The 13,176-nt window shown below is 43.2% G+C and overlaps 1 protein-coding gene and 1 long non-coding RNA gene across 2 annotated transcripts; one reads left to right on the plus strand and one right to left on the minus strand.

Annotated features, from left to right (window-relative positions):
- Window positions 1-1,483: 1,483 nt before the first annotated feature.
- Window positions 1,484-5,580, plus strand: LOC120667316 (the record flags this gene model as incomplete). Its single annotated transcript, XM_039947423.1, has 4 exons — window positions 1,484-3,316; window positions 3,416-3,948; window positions 4,102-4,880; window positions 4,989-5,580. Coding segments are annotated over exons 1-4 (2,958 nt in total), but the record flags the coding sequence as incomplete, so codon positions are not given.
- A 1,085-nt stretch (window positions 5,581-6,665) lies between these two features.
- Window positions 6,666-7,696, minus strand: LOC120668146. The gene is made up of 4 exons (XR_005672257.1): window positions 7,484-7,696; window positions 7,165-7,284; window positions 6,908-6,979; window positions 6,666-6,797 (listed from the first exon to the last, which is right to left on the minus strand). It is a non-coding gene; the product is annotated as an uncharacterized LOC120668146 (long non-coding RNA).
- Between the last annotated feature and the right edge of the window lie 5,480 nt (window positions 7,697-13,176).

Below are 13,176 nucleotides of genomic sequence, written 5' to 3' on the forward strand. Positions count from 1 at the left end.
TAGCTGAAATGCTTTGCCCCAACGAGTCTGTGATCTCATCTCATAAGCTTTTAAAAATTCATTCGGGAGTCATTCTTGAAAGCTATGGGATCATAAGGTTTATTCCTTTGCGCATAAGAGATTCTGAGTATGGTCTGGATTTTCATATCTATGATGTCTCGGAAATGTCCCTCTTGATTGGTTTACCCTTAGGGACACTCTTTCAGGAAAGACCAAAGCAGGGTCTCTTGAATGTGAAATTGGGAAGTTCTTCTATCGCTGTCCCACTTTCACACTCAAACAATGCGATAATGGAGCCTAAGCCACTACTACAAAACAGGCCTTTGTTCCTGGCCATTTGTCCCGGCAGCCTTTGGGCCCGGGACAATAGGTGGCTTTTGTCCCGGGTCCAACAGCTAGCCGGGCCAGCGGGGGGGACGGGGGCCTTTTGTCCCGGTCGGAGACACCAACCGGGACAAAATGGGAGCCTTTTGTCCCGGTTGGTGGTTCCAACCGGGACAAAAGGCCCGCGTAGCCTTTTGTCCCGGTTGGAACCACCAACCGGGACAAAAGTCCCCCCTTTTGTCCCGGTTCGTGCCTCCAACCGGGACAAAAGGCCTTGCGCCCCTTATCCCCTTCCCTCTCCCCCCGCCCGAGCCATTCAGCTCACTTGTTTTCTCTGTTCTTGGCTCGGGATAGAGGAGTTTTGCTCATTTCTTCACCACATTTGTGAAGATCTTTGATTCCCCGTCCATCCATCTGCTCTAAAGGTTTGGGGCTTGTTTTTCTCTTCTTCCTTGGCTTGTATAGCTCATTTCATACTTTAGAAATAGAGAAAATGTGTAGCTAGCTCATTTCTTGGACATTATTTTGCTAGCTAGATTGCATATGTAGGCGTAATTTTCTTTTAGATTTAGATGAGTATATGGATAGTAGAAATTTTTAGAATGAGTGTAGATACTTCATGTGATGTACTTGTATATATGACCATATTGTGGATAGTTGATTTTTTTATTCGTGAATGAATTAATGAAATGAGTATATTATAGGATTTTTTGTATTATGAATGGATTATTTTGACACTCTAGTGATGTATTTAATCAGGCTCACATTGAAACCATCTAGAAGCTAAAAAAATCTTTATTTCGAAACAAGTATACGTCGTTAATCTCCATCCAACGGTGATGGCACTACCTTTCAGGGATACACGATGCGCTATAAGGACGTCGCAAATCGGTTGGTCGCATCACCAGCACTTCCGATTGATAAGAAGACAGCATTTGACGCAGTCAGCATGCCGTTGTTGTACTGAGAGCATATGAACGAGCATGCTGCCTGTGCCAAGTGCTGTGCCTATTAATCGTAAATGTTGGTGCTGCGACTAGCCGATTGGTGACATCCTTGTACCGCACCGTGTCCCCCCGAAAGGCAGTGTCATCACCGCAGGGTTGAGGTTACTGACATATACATTTTCAGAAATAAAGGTTTATTTTTCTTCTAGAGGGTTTCTGGATATTGAAAAGAGTGTACTCCTGGAACTGAAGGGTGTCAAAGTAATTAGAAGTTATAGAGATTTCTTTCAATTAATTAGAGATTTCTTGAGGATTAATGATACATTTCGTCTTTTTTTATATAATTTCATTGTTATTTGCAAGAGTTATTAATCTGATCATTGTAATTGTAATAGTAAATAATTTTTGCTTTGTAATGGTAAGAATTTATAATTTTGTGGAAAATAAAGGTATTTTTCAGTAAAATATGGCTTCAACAGCTGGAGGGAGTGGCGCCGGTGGGGGTGATCGTTGTCCTTCTGGAGAGAAGGGCACAACTCGAGTAGGTCGTCGGTCCAAAAAACCTAGTGCTTTTCATAGGGCAGCGCTCCGTTATTTGGAAAAAGAATATAGAGAATGCATGGCAAGGGGCGAGGAACCTCCGTTTGATCTTGAGGATTTATTGCGGCGTTACGGTTCGTCACCACCAAACTCGGAGGTTTCAGCTCCGCCATCTTATTCTGCGCCAGCAAGAAATCCGTTAGAACATTCTGCGTTCCAACGCAAGGACGGTTGAAAACCTATGTGTTGTTGACCGAATTTTTAAATTTCATGTATAGTACTCCTTTGTTAAGTTCTGTAATGGATTAAGTACCCCTTTTAATTAATCAAGATGTATGATAGATATTGCATATCTTTTAATTATTCATGTTATGTTACATTTAGTTTAATTTAGGTTTGATATATTTTATTTATTCGATACGTGTAAAGAATTCAAATCGATTTATTTAAAATGCAGATGGACCGGCAATGGATGTACAATGCTGACCGACGTTCGAAAGAATTCATTGATGGCCTGCATTATTTTTTGTCTGTGGCTGAGGCAAACAAGCAGAATGGTTTTATGTGCTGCCCGTGTGTTCATTGCAACAATAACAAGGATTACTCATCTTCAAGAATCCTACACAGCCACATTTTCGCAAATGGTTTCATGAAAAAGTATGTTTGTTGGACGAAGCACGGAGAACAGGGGGTTACCATGGAAGACAATGAAGAAGAAGATTTTGACGACCACTTTCCCGGGAATGCTGGAATCGGTGCATTCGATGACGATATTCCCATGGAAGAGCCCGAAGTAGATGTAGCAGAAAATGATCCCAGCGACGATCTGGGGCAAGCATTGCACAATGTGCAGGCAGACTGTGAGAGTGAAACGGAGAGGTTGAAGTTCCAGAAGTTGTTAGAGGACCACCATAAGTTGTTGTACCCAGATTGTCAAAATGGATTTAAGAAACTTGGCACCACCTTGGAGTTGCTGCAATGGAAGGCGACAAATGGTGTATCCGACAAGGGATTTGGTGAATTACTCAAACTTGTTAAAAAAATGCTTCCTAAGGACAATGAATTGCCTGCCACAACGTATGAAGCCAAACAACTTGTTTGCCCTTTGGGACTGGAAGTGCAAAAGATACATGCATGCCCCAACGACTGCATCCTCTACCGAGGCGAGTACGAGAATTTGGATGCATGTCCCGTATGCAGTGCATTGCGTTACAAGATTAGAAAAGATGATCCTGGAGATGTCGAGGGAGAGCCTCCCCGGAAGAGAGTTCCTGCGAAGGTCATGTGGTATTTGCCTATAATACCACGTTTGAAGCGTCTGTTTAGAAATAAAGATAATGCTAAGTTGATGCGATGGCATAAAGAGGAACGCAAGAAAGACTCGATGTTGAGACACCCCGCTGATGGGTCGCAGTGGAGAAAAATAGATAGAACGTACCCTAAATTTGATTTGGATGCGAGAAACATAAGGTTCGGTTTGAGTACGGATGGCATGAATCCTTTTGGTGAGATGAGCAGTGGTCATAGCACTTGGCCTGTGACTCTTTGTCTGTACAATCTTCCACCATGGCTCTGCATGAAACGAAAGTTCATCATGATGCCAGTGCTTATCCCGGGTCCGAAGCAGCCCGGAAATGACATTGATGTGTACCTAAGACCATTGGTCGAAGAACTCTTATTGCTCTGGGGCGATGAAGGTGTACGGATGTGGGATGAATACAAACAGGAAAACTTCAACCTACGAGCATTGCTGTTCGTAACGATCAATGACTGGCCTGCTCTTAGTAACTTGTCAGGACATTCGAACAAGGGATACAAAGCATGCACACACTGTTTAGATGATACCGATAATATATGGTTGACTCACTGTAAGAAGGTTGTATACATGGGTCATCGTCGGTTTCTTCCCATCAGGCATGCGGTACGAAAGAAGGGCAAGCATTTCAAAGGCCAAGCGGACCACCGAACAAAACCGATGCACCGTAGTGGTAAAGACGTCTTCAACATGGTAAAAGATCTAGAAGTTGTTTTTGGAAAGGGATCTGGTAGCCAACCTGTTCCGAACGAAAATGGAATGGCGCCCATGTGGAAGAAGAAATCTATATTTTGGGAGCTACCATATTGGGAAGTCTTAGATGTTCGTCATGCAATTGATGTGATGCACCTCACGAAGAATTTTTGCGTCAACCTGATAGCATTCTTGGGAGTGTACGGAAAGACAAAAGATACAGTAGAAGCACGTCAAGAATTGCAACGTATGGAAGAACGAGATGCCTTACATCCACAACAGCGAGATAATGGACGACAATACTTAAGTCCTGCCAGCTATACTCTTAGCAAGGAAGAGAAAGAAACCATGTTTGACTGCTTGAGCAGTATAAAGGTTCCATCTGGATACTCATCCAATATAAAAGGAATCTTAAATTTGGCAGAGAAGAAATTTACAAATCTCAAGTCCCATGACTGCCATGTGCTTATGACCGAACTTCTTCCGGTTGTGCTGCGGGGGATTCTGCCTGATAACGTCCGGTTAACCATCGTGAAGATATGTGCCTTCCTCAACGCAGTTTCTCAGAAGATAATTGACCCGGAGAATTTGATAAAGCTGCAAAACGATGTGGTGCAATGTCTTGTTGGCTTTGAGCTGATATTTCCACCATCTTTCTTCAACATCATGACACATCTTCTAGTGCACCTTGTCAAAGAGATTGATATTCTCGGACCAGTATTTCTACACAACATGTTCCCATTCGAAAGGTTCATGGGGGTACTCAAGAAATGTGTTCGTAATAGAGCTCGTCCAGAAGGAAGCATCGCCAGTGCCTACGGAACTGAGGAGGTCATTGACTTTTGTGTTGACTTTATTGATGACCTTAAACTGATTGGAGTCCCTGAATCGCGATATGAGGGGAGACTATCTGGAAAGGGTACATTAGGAAAGAAATCTTATGTCTGCACAGATGATTTCTCATTCAAGAAAGCGCATTATACGGTTCTTCAACAATCATCCTTGGTTGACCCATATATCGAGGAACACAAGAAAATTCTGCTCTCCAATTTCCCGGAAAAGTCTGAGGCATGGATTACACGTGAGCACATGAACACTTTCTGTAGCTGGTTGCGGAAGCATCTAATGCATAACATGGATATAAGTGAACAACTGTTCTTATTGGCTAGGGGACCATCTTGGAATATCTTAACATACCAAGGGTACGAGATAAATGGAAACACATTTTATACGATAGCCCAAGATAAAAAGAGTACCAACCAAAACAGCGGTGTTCGTATGGATGCCACGGACAATAATGGAAAAAAAGACACATATTACGGCTACATTGAAGAGATATGGGAGCTGGATTACGGTCCCAATTTCAAGGTGCCTCTATTTCGTTGCCAATGGGTTAAGCTATCTGGAGGAGGGGTAACAAAAGATGAGTATGGGATGACAATAGTTGATCTCAACAATCTTGGGTATAGAGACGAGCCATTTGTCCTAGCCCAGGATGTCGCTCAGGTTTTCTACATTAAGGACATGTCCAGCAAGCCAAAGAAGGGGATCAACAAGCAAAAGGATGAGCCTAAGCGACACATAGTTCTATCAGGAAAGAGAAACATCGTTGGAGTGGAGGACAAGACAGACTTTTCAGAAGAATATAATAATTTTGTTGCCATTCCACCTTTCGAAGTAAATGCTGATCCATGCATCCTGCTAGCCAATGATGATGCTCCATACTTGCGCCGTGATCATAATCAAGGGACATTTGTGAAGAGAAAGTCTGTTACCGCTAATCCTTCATGTACTTGAATCATTTTATATTATTGTATAAAAACATAATCGCAATTCGAATACTTTTATTATATATGTACTGTACAATTATATTTTATGTGTTCTTTATATTATTTTATATATTTTTCACTTAATTACTAGACTCAATTATAATTTTCATTCAATAATGGATTACTCAACTAATTTTATTTATTTCATGAAATTACATTCACATTAACACACTATACTCTTTCACTAACACACACAATCTCACTAACACACACTATCTCTCAAACTCACACACACTACTCATTAATATCATGAAATTGCTTAATTTTATCTAAAATTCACTTTTTAAACGTTAATATCGTGATAGAATCCACTTTCTATCGAAAAGCAACAGTTTGAAAAAAAATTTCACCTAATATATTTTTGCATGGTCAAAATAACAAATATGATTTCAAAAAAGTTAGATATTTCATTGACCCAATCACTTGAATGAAAATTAATTATTTTTGTTGCGTGTATCAAGTTTATATAGAGATAAGAAATTTTGTTCCATAATTTTTGGAATCATAATTTTATTAACTGAAATAACAAATGAAAGCCAATTTTAAAAGAGAAGTTAAAAGAAACAAAAACAAACATAACATTAGGCGGGAACGAGGGAAAACGGGCCCCTTTTGTCCCGGGTGGTAGATCCACCCGGGACTAAAGGTGGGCCGCGGGCTGGGAATTTTCCCGGCCCGCCCAAAAACCCCTTTTGTCCCGGGTGAAGCCACCACCCGGGACAAAAGGTCCTTTTGTCCCGGGTGAAACCACCACCCGGGACAAAAGGGGGGGCCTTTTGTCCCGGGTGAAGCCACCACCCGGGACAAAAGGTCATTTTGTCCCGGGTGGTGGCTTCACCCGGGACAAAAGGCCCCCCCCCCATATATTTCCTAGCTTCCTCCCTCCTTCGCCCTTCCTCCCTCCCGCGCCGTCCGTTCCCCTGCTCCCCCCACCGCTCGAGCTCCCCGAGCACCGCCGCCGTCGACGTTGCCGCCCAGAGCCCCGCCGCGCGAGCCCACGTCACCGAGCGCCGTCGTCCCTGCGAGCGCCGCCCCCGGCCTCCACTCCGCGCGCACGCCCTCGTCGGCGGCCTCCACTGCACGCCGCCGCGCCGCCGCCCTGTTGTGTGGGTATTCTTCGATCTGTTCTTCTTCACACTGTAAAGCCTACTGGAAAAGAGACAGGAAACAAAAAATAATTGCTCAGAAAATGTCCTTCTTCACACCTAATGCTGCAGTAATTCTAAGCTTATTTTACTTCAGCTTATTTTCCATTTTACCTGTCAGTTGAAGCTTCATTTCCCCTTTGGCACTGGATGGGTTTTGGAACCATATTTCATTGAGAGAACCCACTGGCAAAAAGGAAATTCAATGTTTCAAGGAATTAAGAATAAAAACTGGTGGTAGAAATAAAGGAAAGCTTTTGCCTTTTTCTGTATCGTACAGGTAAATGATTGTATTGACTTTTACTTTAAAAGATGCACAGCAATTATGAGAGATGTAATTTAATGATAAATATTTTTTTCTAGAATGCTACCTGTTTGTTCTTGACCAATGAGTCCCAGATTGAATTCAGGTTTTGATGTATCCCTTTGAGTCCACTGAACAAGCCTCCTAAACCAATGCCTCCTTTTTGGCAAAACTTGAGCATTCCATCCTACAAATAACTGATTTAATAATGATACATCGATGCTAGCAATAGTAAGAGAACCAAAACTAAGCGTGAAATATTCAATTTTAGTTGTCAAAAGAAATAGTACATACAAATGAAAGCTGGATAGTTAAGAAAAGAATATTAGTTATATGAGTTTAATTTTTAGATCTATCATGATCAGTAGAATCGTGAAAGGAAATACCATAATGTTTCTGTTCTTCTACTGCAAATGGCTTGGTTACTGTTTGAACCTCTAGTGATTCAATCCAATTGTCATCAGATCGATAGTGACACTTATATCTAGATGTGATCTTCCAGAAAGAAAATCAAACAAAAAAATCATATAGGAAAAAAACTATACTTATTTTGACATGGAGAGAGTATAATTAGTATTGCTTTAATTAGATGAATCTCATTACAAGCTAAAACTACATTCTTTGTGGGACAAAATTTGGATGCAAAAAACTATACTTATTTTGACATGGAGAGAGTATCATATATGGACCCAATTCAATAAAGCCTAGCAAGGAAGCCCCCAATGCAAAAGAATCATTCTCTCCGTCTCTGCTCATAGCTCGCCCTGAGCCCACGTCCCCCCCGGCTCCGCGTTCGCCCCAGTGCGCCTCCGGCCCTCGGCTTTGAGCCCTTCGCCTTCGGCCCTCGGCCCTCCGCCTATCCCTAGCCGCAAATTTCTGGAGTGGATTATTTAGATAATTTTTAAGGGTTTTATTTGTATTCATATTTTAGTTACGATGGACCCGCGACACACAGACGCGGAAGACGAACAGTTCCTGTTGAATATGATTGGCGAAGGTCAAGGAGATGTCGCTGAACAAGCTGATGATGGCAGCAATACCGACATATATTTGAATATGTCCGGTGATGGAATTGAGGCACCATCTATTCAGGATGACGCTGCTGCTGAACAAAGTGCTAATGTACATATCAAAACTATACTTATTTGTAGTGACAATCATATTTTCATCTGAATCTATATGAATACTATGAATGTTTTTTTTATAGCCGTCTGGATCATCGTCGCAGCAGAAAAAGACGAAGCGAGGCCCAACAAAAAAACTGGAAGGGCGGTTCATTATAACGGAAGTTGGTCCAGATGGCGAACCGATCGCTCCAGAAGCTGCCGCCAAAAAATTCATAAGACAATCCGGATGTATTGTCAGGGACCACATCCCGATCAGCTTTAGGCTCTGGAAAGCTTCCAATCCAAGCGAGGAACGGGATGCGGTACCCGAAAGAGAAAAAGAATGGTGCTGGCGGGAGCTTAAGAAAAACTTCACGGTTCCAGCTGAATCCGAAGAGATATGCAAGCGCTGGACCCTGAGTAAGATGGCCGAACAACTGCGATCATTCAAGAAAATTTTGACGAAGAAATATATCAAGACCGGGACCACACCCGTATTTACCGGCGAGCTCGAAAAGCTCAGGGGTCACTGGGATGCATTTGTGGAATACAAGTCTTCAGAGCTTGGGCTTCAGAAGGTGCAGAAGGCCAAAGACAACGCCTCGAAGAAAGTGTACCATCACACTCTAGGCCAAGGAGGCTACAAGCTTGCAGTACCCAAATGGGAGAAGATGGAGCAGGATCTGCTTGACAGAGGCATCCGACCTGCGACCATGAACTGGCCTGAAAGGTCAAGGACCTGGTTTTATGGTCACGGGGGAAGCTTGGACCCATTGACTGGTGACTGCATCTATGGGCCAAACATCCAGCGAGCAGCCCAGAGACTACAGGAGGCCATACAAGCAGCGGCCGAGGGAACATTCCAGCCGGATAGAGAGAGGGACGAGCTGACTTACGCCCTTGGGAATCCAGAGCATCCGGGCCGCACAAGAGGCAAAGGCGTGGTTCCGTGGAAGTATGGGTTCAGGGAATACATTGATTCATATAGAAGCCGGCAAAGAAGAAAGAATGATGAGCGGGAGCACCTGCGAAGGCTAGAGGAACGGCTCATGTCACACGATCAAAGACTGGAGGAAGAGGTTCAACGCCAAGTGGCCGTAGCAATGAGCCAGCAACAGCAAGCGCAAACGTTGCCTCCAGAGCCTAGTGTCGCAGCAGATCACCTGTCTCAGCGGAAAAGCAGCTGCGCTTCCACAGACGTCGCCGCTGCCGAGCCCACGGGGATCCAGGCCGCAGTTGAAGCGTCGGCCCCGCAGCGATTTCCAGTGGATGAGATCACCCACCGGACACCTTGTGACCTGCAGACTGCCGTTAAGAACTTAATGTTCACTGTTGCGTACGGTACCGCCATGCCAACCGAACCAGGCGACGTGTACCACGGGCAGCAAATTCCGCCTAGATACACAAGAGTTGGCGTGGAGCAGGTGTGCCAGGGTTGGGAGACGCTCGAGCTTGATATTCCTGGAGGCGATGGGGAGAGGACACTAGCAGAAGCCATTCATGGCTACATCCTATGGGATAAGCGCTACATTGTCCTAAAGTCGGATGGTCAAACACCAAGACCGGCATCTCAGCATGCCTCTCCAAGACCGGCATCTCCGCAAAACTCCCCAAGGGCAGCACTGTCTCGGCAAGGTTCACCGGCACATTCTCCATCACCATCATCTCATGCGCCGATGAACACTCAAGCGTCACCGTCGCCTCCATGGTCACCCCCTCCGCCGCCAGCAAAGAAGCAGAAACGGCCGCCGGCAAAGAAGGTAGCTGCACCGGCTAGGGAGCCTCCAAAGAAGAAGGAAAAGAAGAAGAAAACCAAGGAGGCTCCTATTAAACCCTGGGACATGAGCCTTGAAGAATGCGATCGGATAACTCAAGAAAGAGTTAAAGAGCACTTCAAGCCGAAGCCGAAGCCGGAGCCCGAGAAAGTGATAAATCCGATAGATTTGAAATTTTTTAAGGGAATGTGCGAAGCAAATAAGAGAAAATTCATTCCGAGAGACCCCCCTTCAGACTACGAACGCACAATTATCAAAACTACTGAGAAAAAGAAGAGACAATCAAAGTCGTCGTCGTCCGACGTTCCACAGCTCGGAGCCCAAAAGAAACAATCAATAGAGCCTCTCGTAGTGGGACAGACGACGCAAGAACAAGACTTTGTTACATTTTTGAAAGAATCAAACCTGACGGCCGCTCAGATTGCAGGGGGAGAAGATATTCCAAAGGCCGATGTGGTCGTCAAATGGACGTTTGAGATCGGCAAAACTCTTGTACCCCCCGAAGTAGTGTCTGTGCTTCCAACGCAAATGTATAAGCTGCACCAGCACTACATGCGTGCGATGGCCGATTGCATCTTCATGCAGGGCGCAAAGATTAAAGATGACGATTTCTTACGGGGGGAGGCCATTCTATGGATAAACTGGGAAGAAATTTACCAACTATTCCATCAGGAGGCCCTCGACATCTCTATGGTCGCCTTGTGGGTTCTGTAAGTATTTTACTCTCCTTACGTATTGTTTTGCATGATCTCAACATACTGATCTCTTGATTTATTCGGTATCATGTAGAATGGAGATACATACTTGCAGAAGAAAGGGATACTCTCACCTCGGCTTCATCGACCCAATTACTTGTAATTGGAGGCTTCTACGCGACAATACCGATGAGATATTCCAAATGTTGTTCAAGTACATAAGCGTTTATCACAACAAGCAAATGATATTGTTTCCTTACAACTTTGCGTGAGTGATTCCTTCCGTCTAACTCTTTCTATTCTGTAATCGAATTGTTTAAACCTTAACTACCAAGAACTGCCTCCGTATAATCTTGCAGTGAACACTGGATCCTAATTGTCATAATTCCCGAGAAGAGCCTACTCGTGGTTATGGACTCATTGAGGAGACCTCCAGAACAATACGAAAATCTTCTTAACATGATGAAAAAGTAATTCTACCACTACTCCGTCCATGACCGATAATTTGAATCACTTTGTTACTTGACTATAATTGTTCTAATCATGCACAGGGTTTGGAAAGAATTCGCTAAAAATCATCCAGGCAAATTTGACAAGGAATTGAAGATCAAGACAGATTTTCCGGTACGCGCTTGGATGATTCGTTGCACGATTCATTAGTTTTATTATATATTCATGTAAATACCTGATAATTTCTTCTCTCTTAAAGTGTATGAGGCAGAAACCAGGCACTGTATTGTGCGCATACTATGTATGCGAGAACATCCATGGTCTGGTAGGTCCTCCAAAGGGCTGGACAGATTGGGAGGAGGAAGTAAGTAAAAAAACTTGTTAATATTTGAACTCGTATTTTAATTAGTCGAAATTAATTATCCCCTTTTTCCATAGGTCGGGGAGATGCGCGATAAACTCATACCGGAGGAAAAGGTTATGGCGATTCAAGAACAATTCTCCGGATTTATTGTTGAGCAAGTCCTCGATCCAAAAGGCGAATTCTACTATGATGGAATATCTAATATTGACAATCACAGTAAATATGACAATATACGCGTATATATGTAATTAAGAACGAATATAACTATGTAAATATATATGTGTGTCTATGTATTAAATTTCTATTTATGAGTATGTATGTATGTATTAAATTTCCAAAAGGCAAATTCTACTATGTAATTAAGAACGAATATACCTATGCAAATATGATGGAGTATGTATGTATTATATATATAAGCACTCCAATAATATATATGTGTATATATATATATATTTATATAATATTGGTCCTAGACATTTTCATATGTAAAGGAATTCACATGTATAGATATGTGTATACATATATATATAAGTGAATTAATTTATATATGAAAACTATCTAGGACAAATATTATATAAGTAACTATATATATATGTATATATTAGTGGAGATCATACACACTGAATTCCAATACATAAGTTTTATTGAAATGCAAAAGTATAATTGAAATAGAAAAAGAATTGAGAAAAGAAAAACATGAAAAAAAAAAAAACCTTTTGTCCCGGTTGGTAACACCAACCGGGACAAAAGGGTGCGCCAGCCACGTGGGCGCTGGCTGCACCTTTTGTCCCGGTTGGTGTTACCAACCGGGACAAAAGGTCCTCTTTTGTCCCGGTTGCCACAACCGGGACAAAAGGGCACCCCCTTTTGTCCCGGACAGGCGTTCCCGGTTGGGAAACCGGGACAACAGCGGTTTCCCAACCGGGACAAATCAACGTTTTTGTAGTAGTGAGCCCAAACGAGACCCTATGGAGAATGTCATGATGGCTTACCTAGAAAACATGGTTGAACCAGCTCTAGACATTGAAAACTTCATTGAAGAAGAAGAAGAGCTAGCAGAACCCATTAAGCTAGATCAAACCGAGGTGCCATCAGAACCCTCAATCGAGCTCAAACCCCTTCCTTCCAGCCTAAGTTATGTCTTTCTAGATGATAACCGTGAAACCCCGGTCATCATAAGCGACAAGCTGTCCCAAGAAGAAACCCAAAAACTTGTCGCTATCCTAGAAAGACAAGAAGCGGCCATAGGCTACTCGCTCGAAGACCTCAAAGGGATTAGTCCCACTCTCTGCACTCATAGAATCCCTATCGATCCTGACTCTTCACCATCGAGGGAACCACAAAGGAGACTTAACAACGCTATGCGCAAGGTTGTTAAGAAAGAGGTCATGAAACTCTTGCACGCCGAGATTATCTATCACGTGCCACAAAGCGAGTGGGTTAGCCCGGTCCAGGTCATACCGAAGAAAGGAGGTATGACAGTCGTTGAGAATGAAAAGAATGAACTTATTCCTCAATGGACTATCACGGGGTGGCGGATGTGTATAGATTACCGGAAACTCAACAAGGCCACTAAGAAGGATCATTTCCCGTTGTTGTTCATTGACGAAATGTTAGAACGCCTCGCGAACCATTCCTTCTTTTGTTTCCTTGACGGGTACTCCAAGTATCATCAAATCCCGATCCACC

The sequence above is a fragment of the Panicum virgatum genome, chromosome 3N (genome assembly GCF_016808335.1).
Source record: "Panicum virgatum strain AP13 chromosome 3N, P.virgatum_v5, whole genome shotgun sequence".
Lineage (NCBI taxonomy): Eukaryota > Viridiplantae > Streptophyta > Magnoliopsida > Poales > Poaceae > Panicum > Panicum virgatum.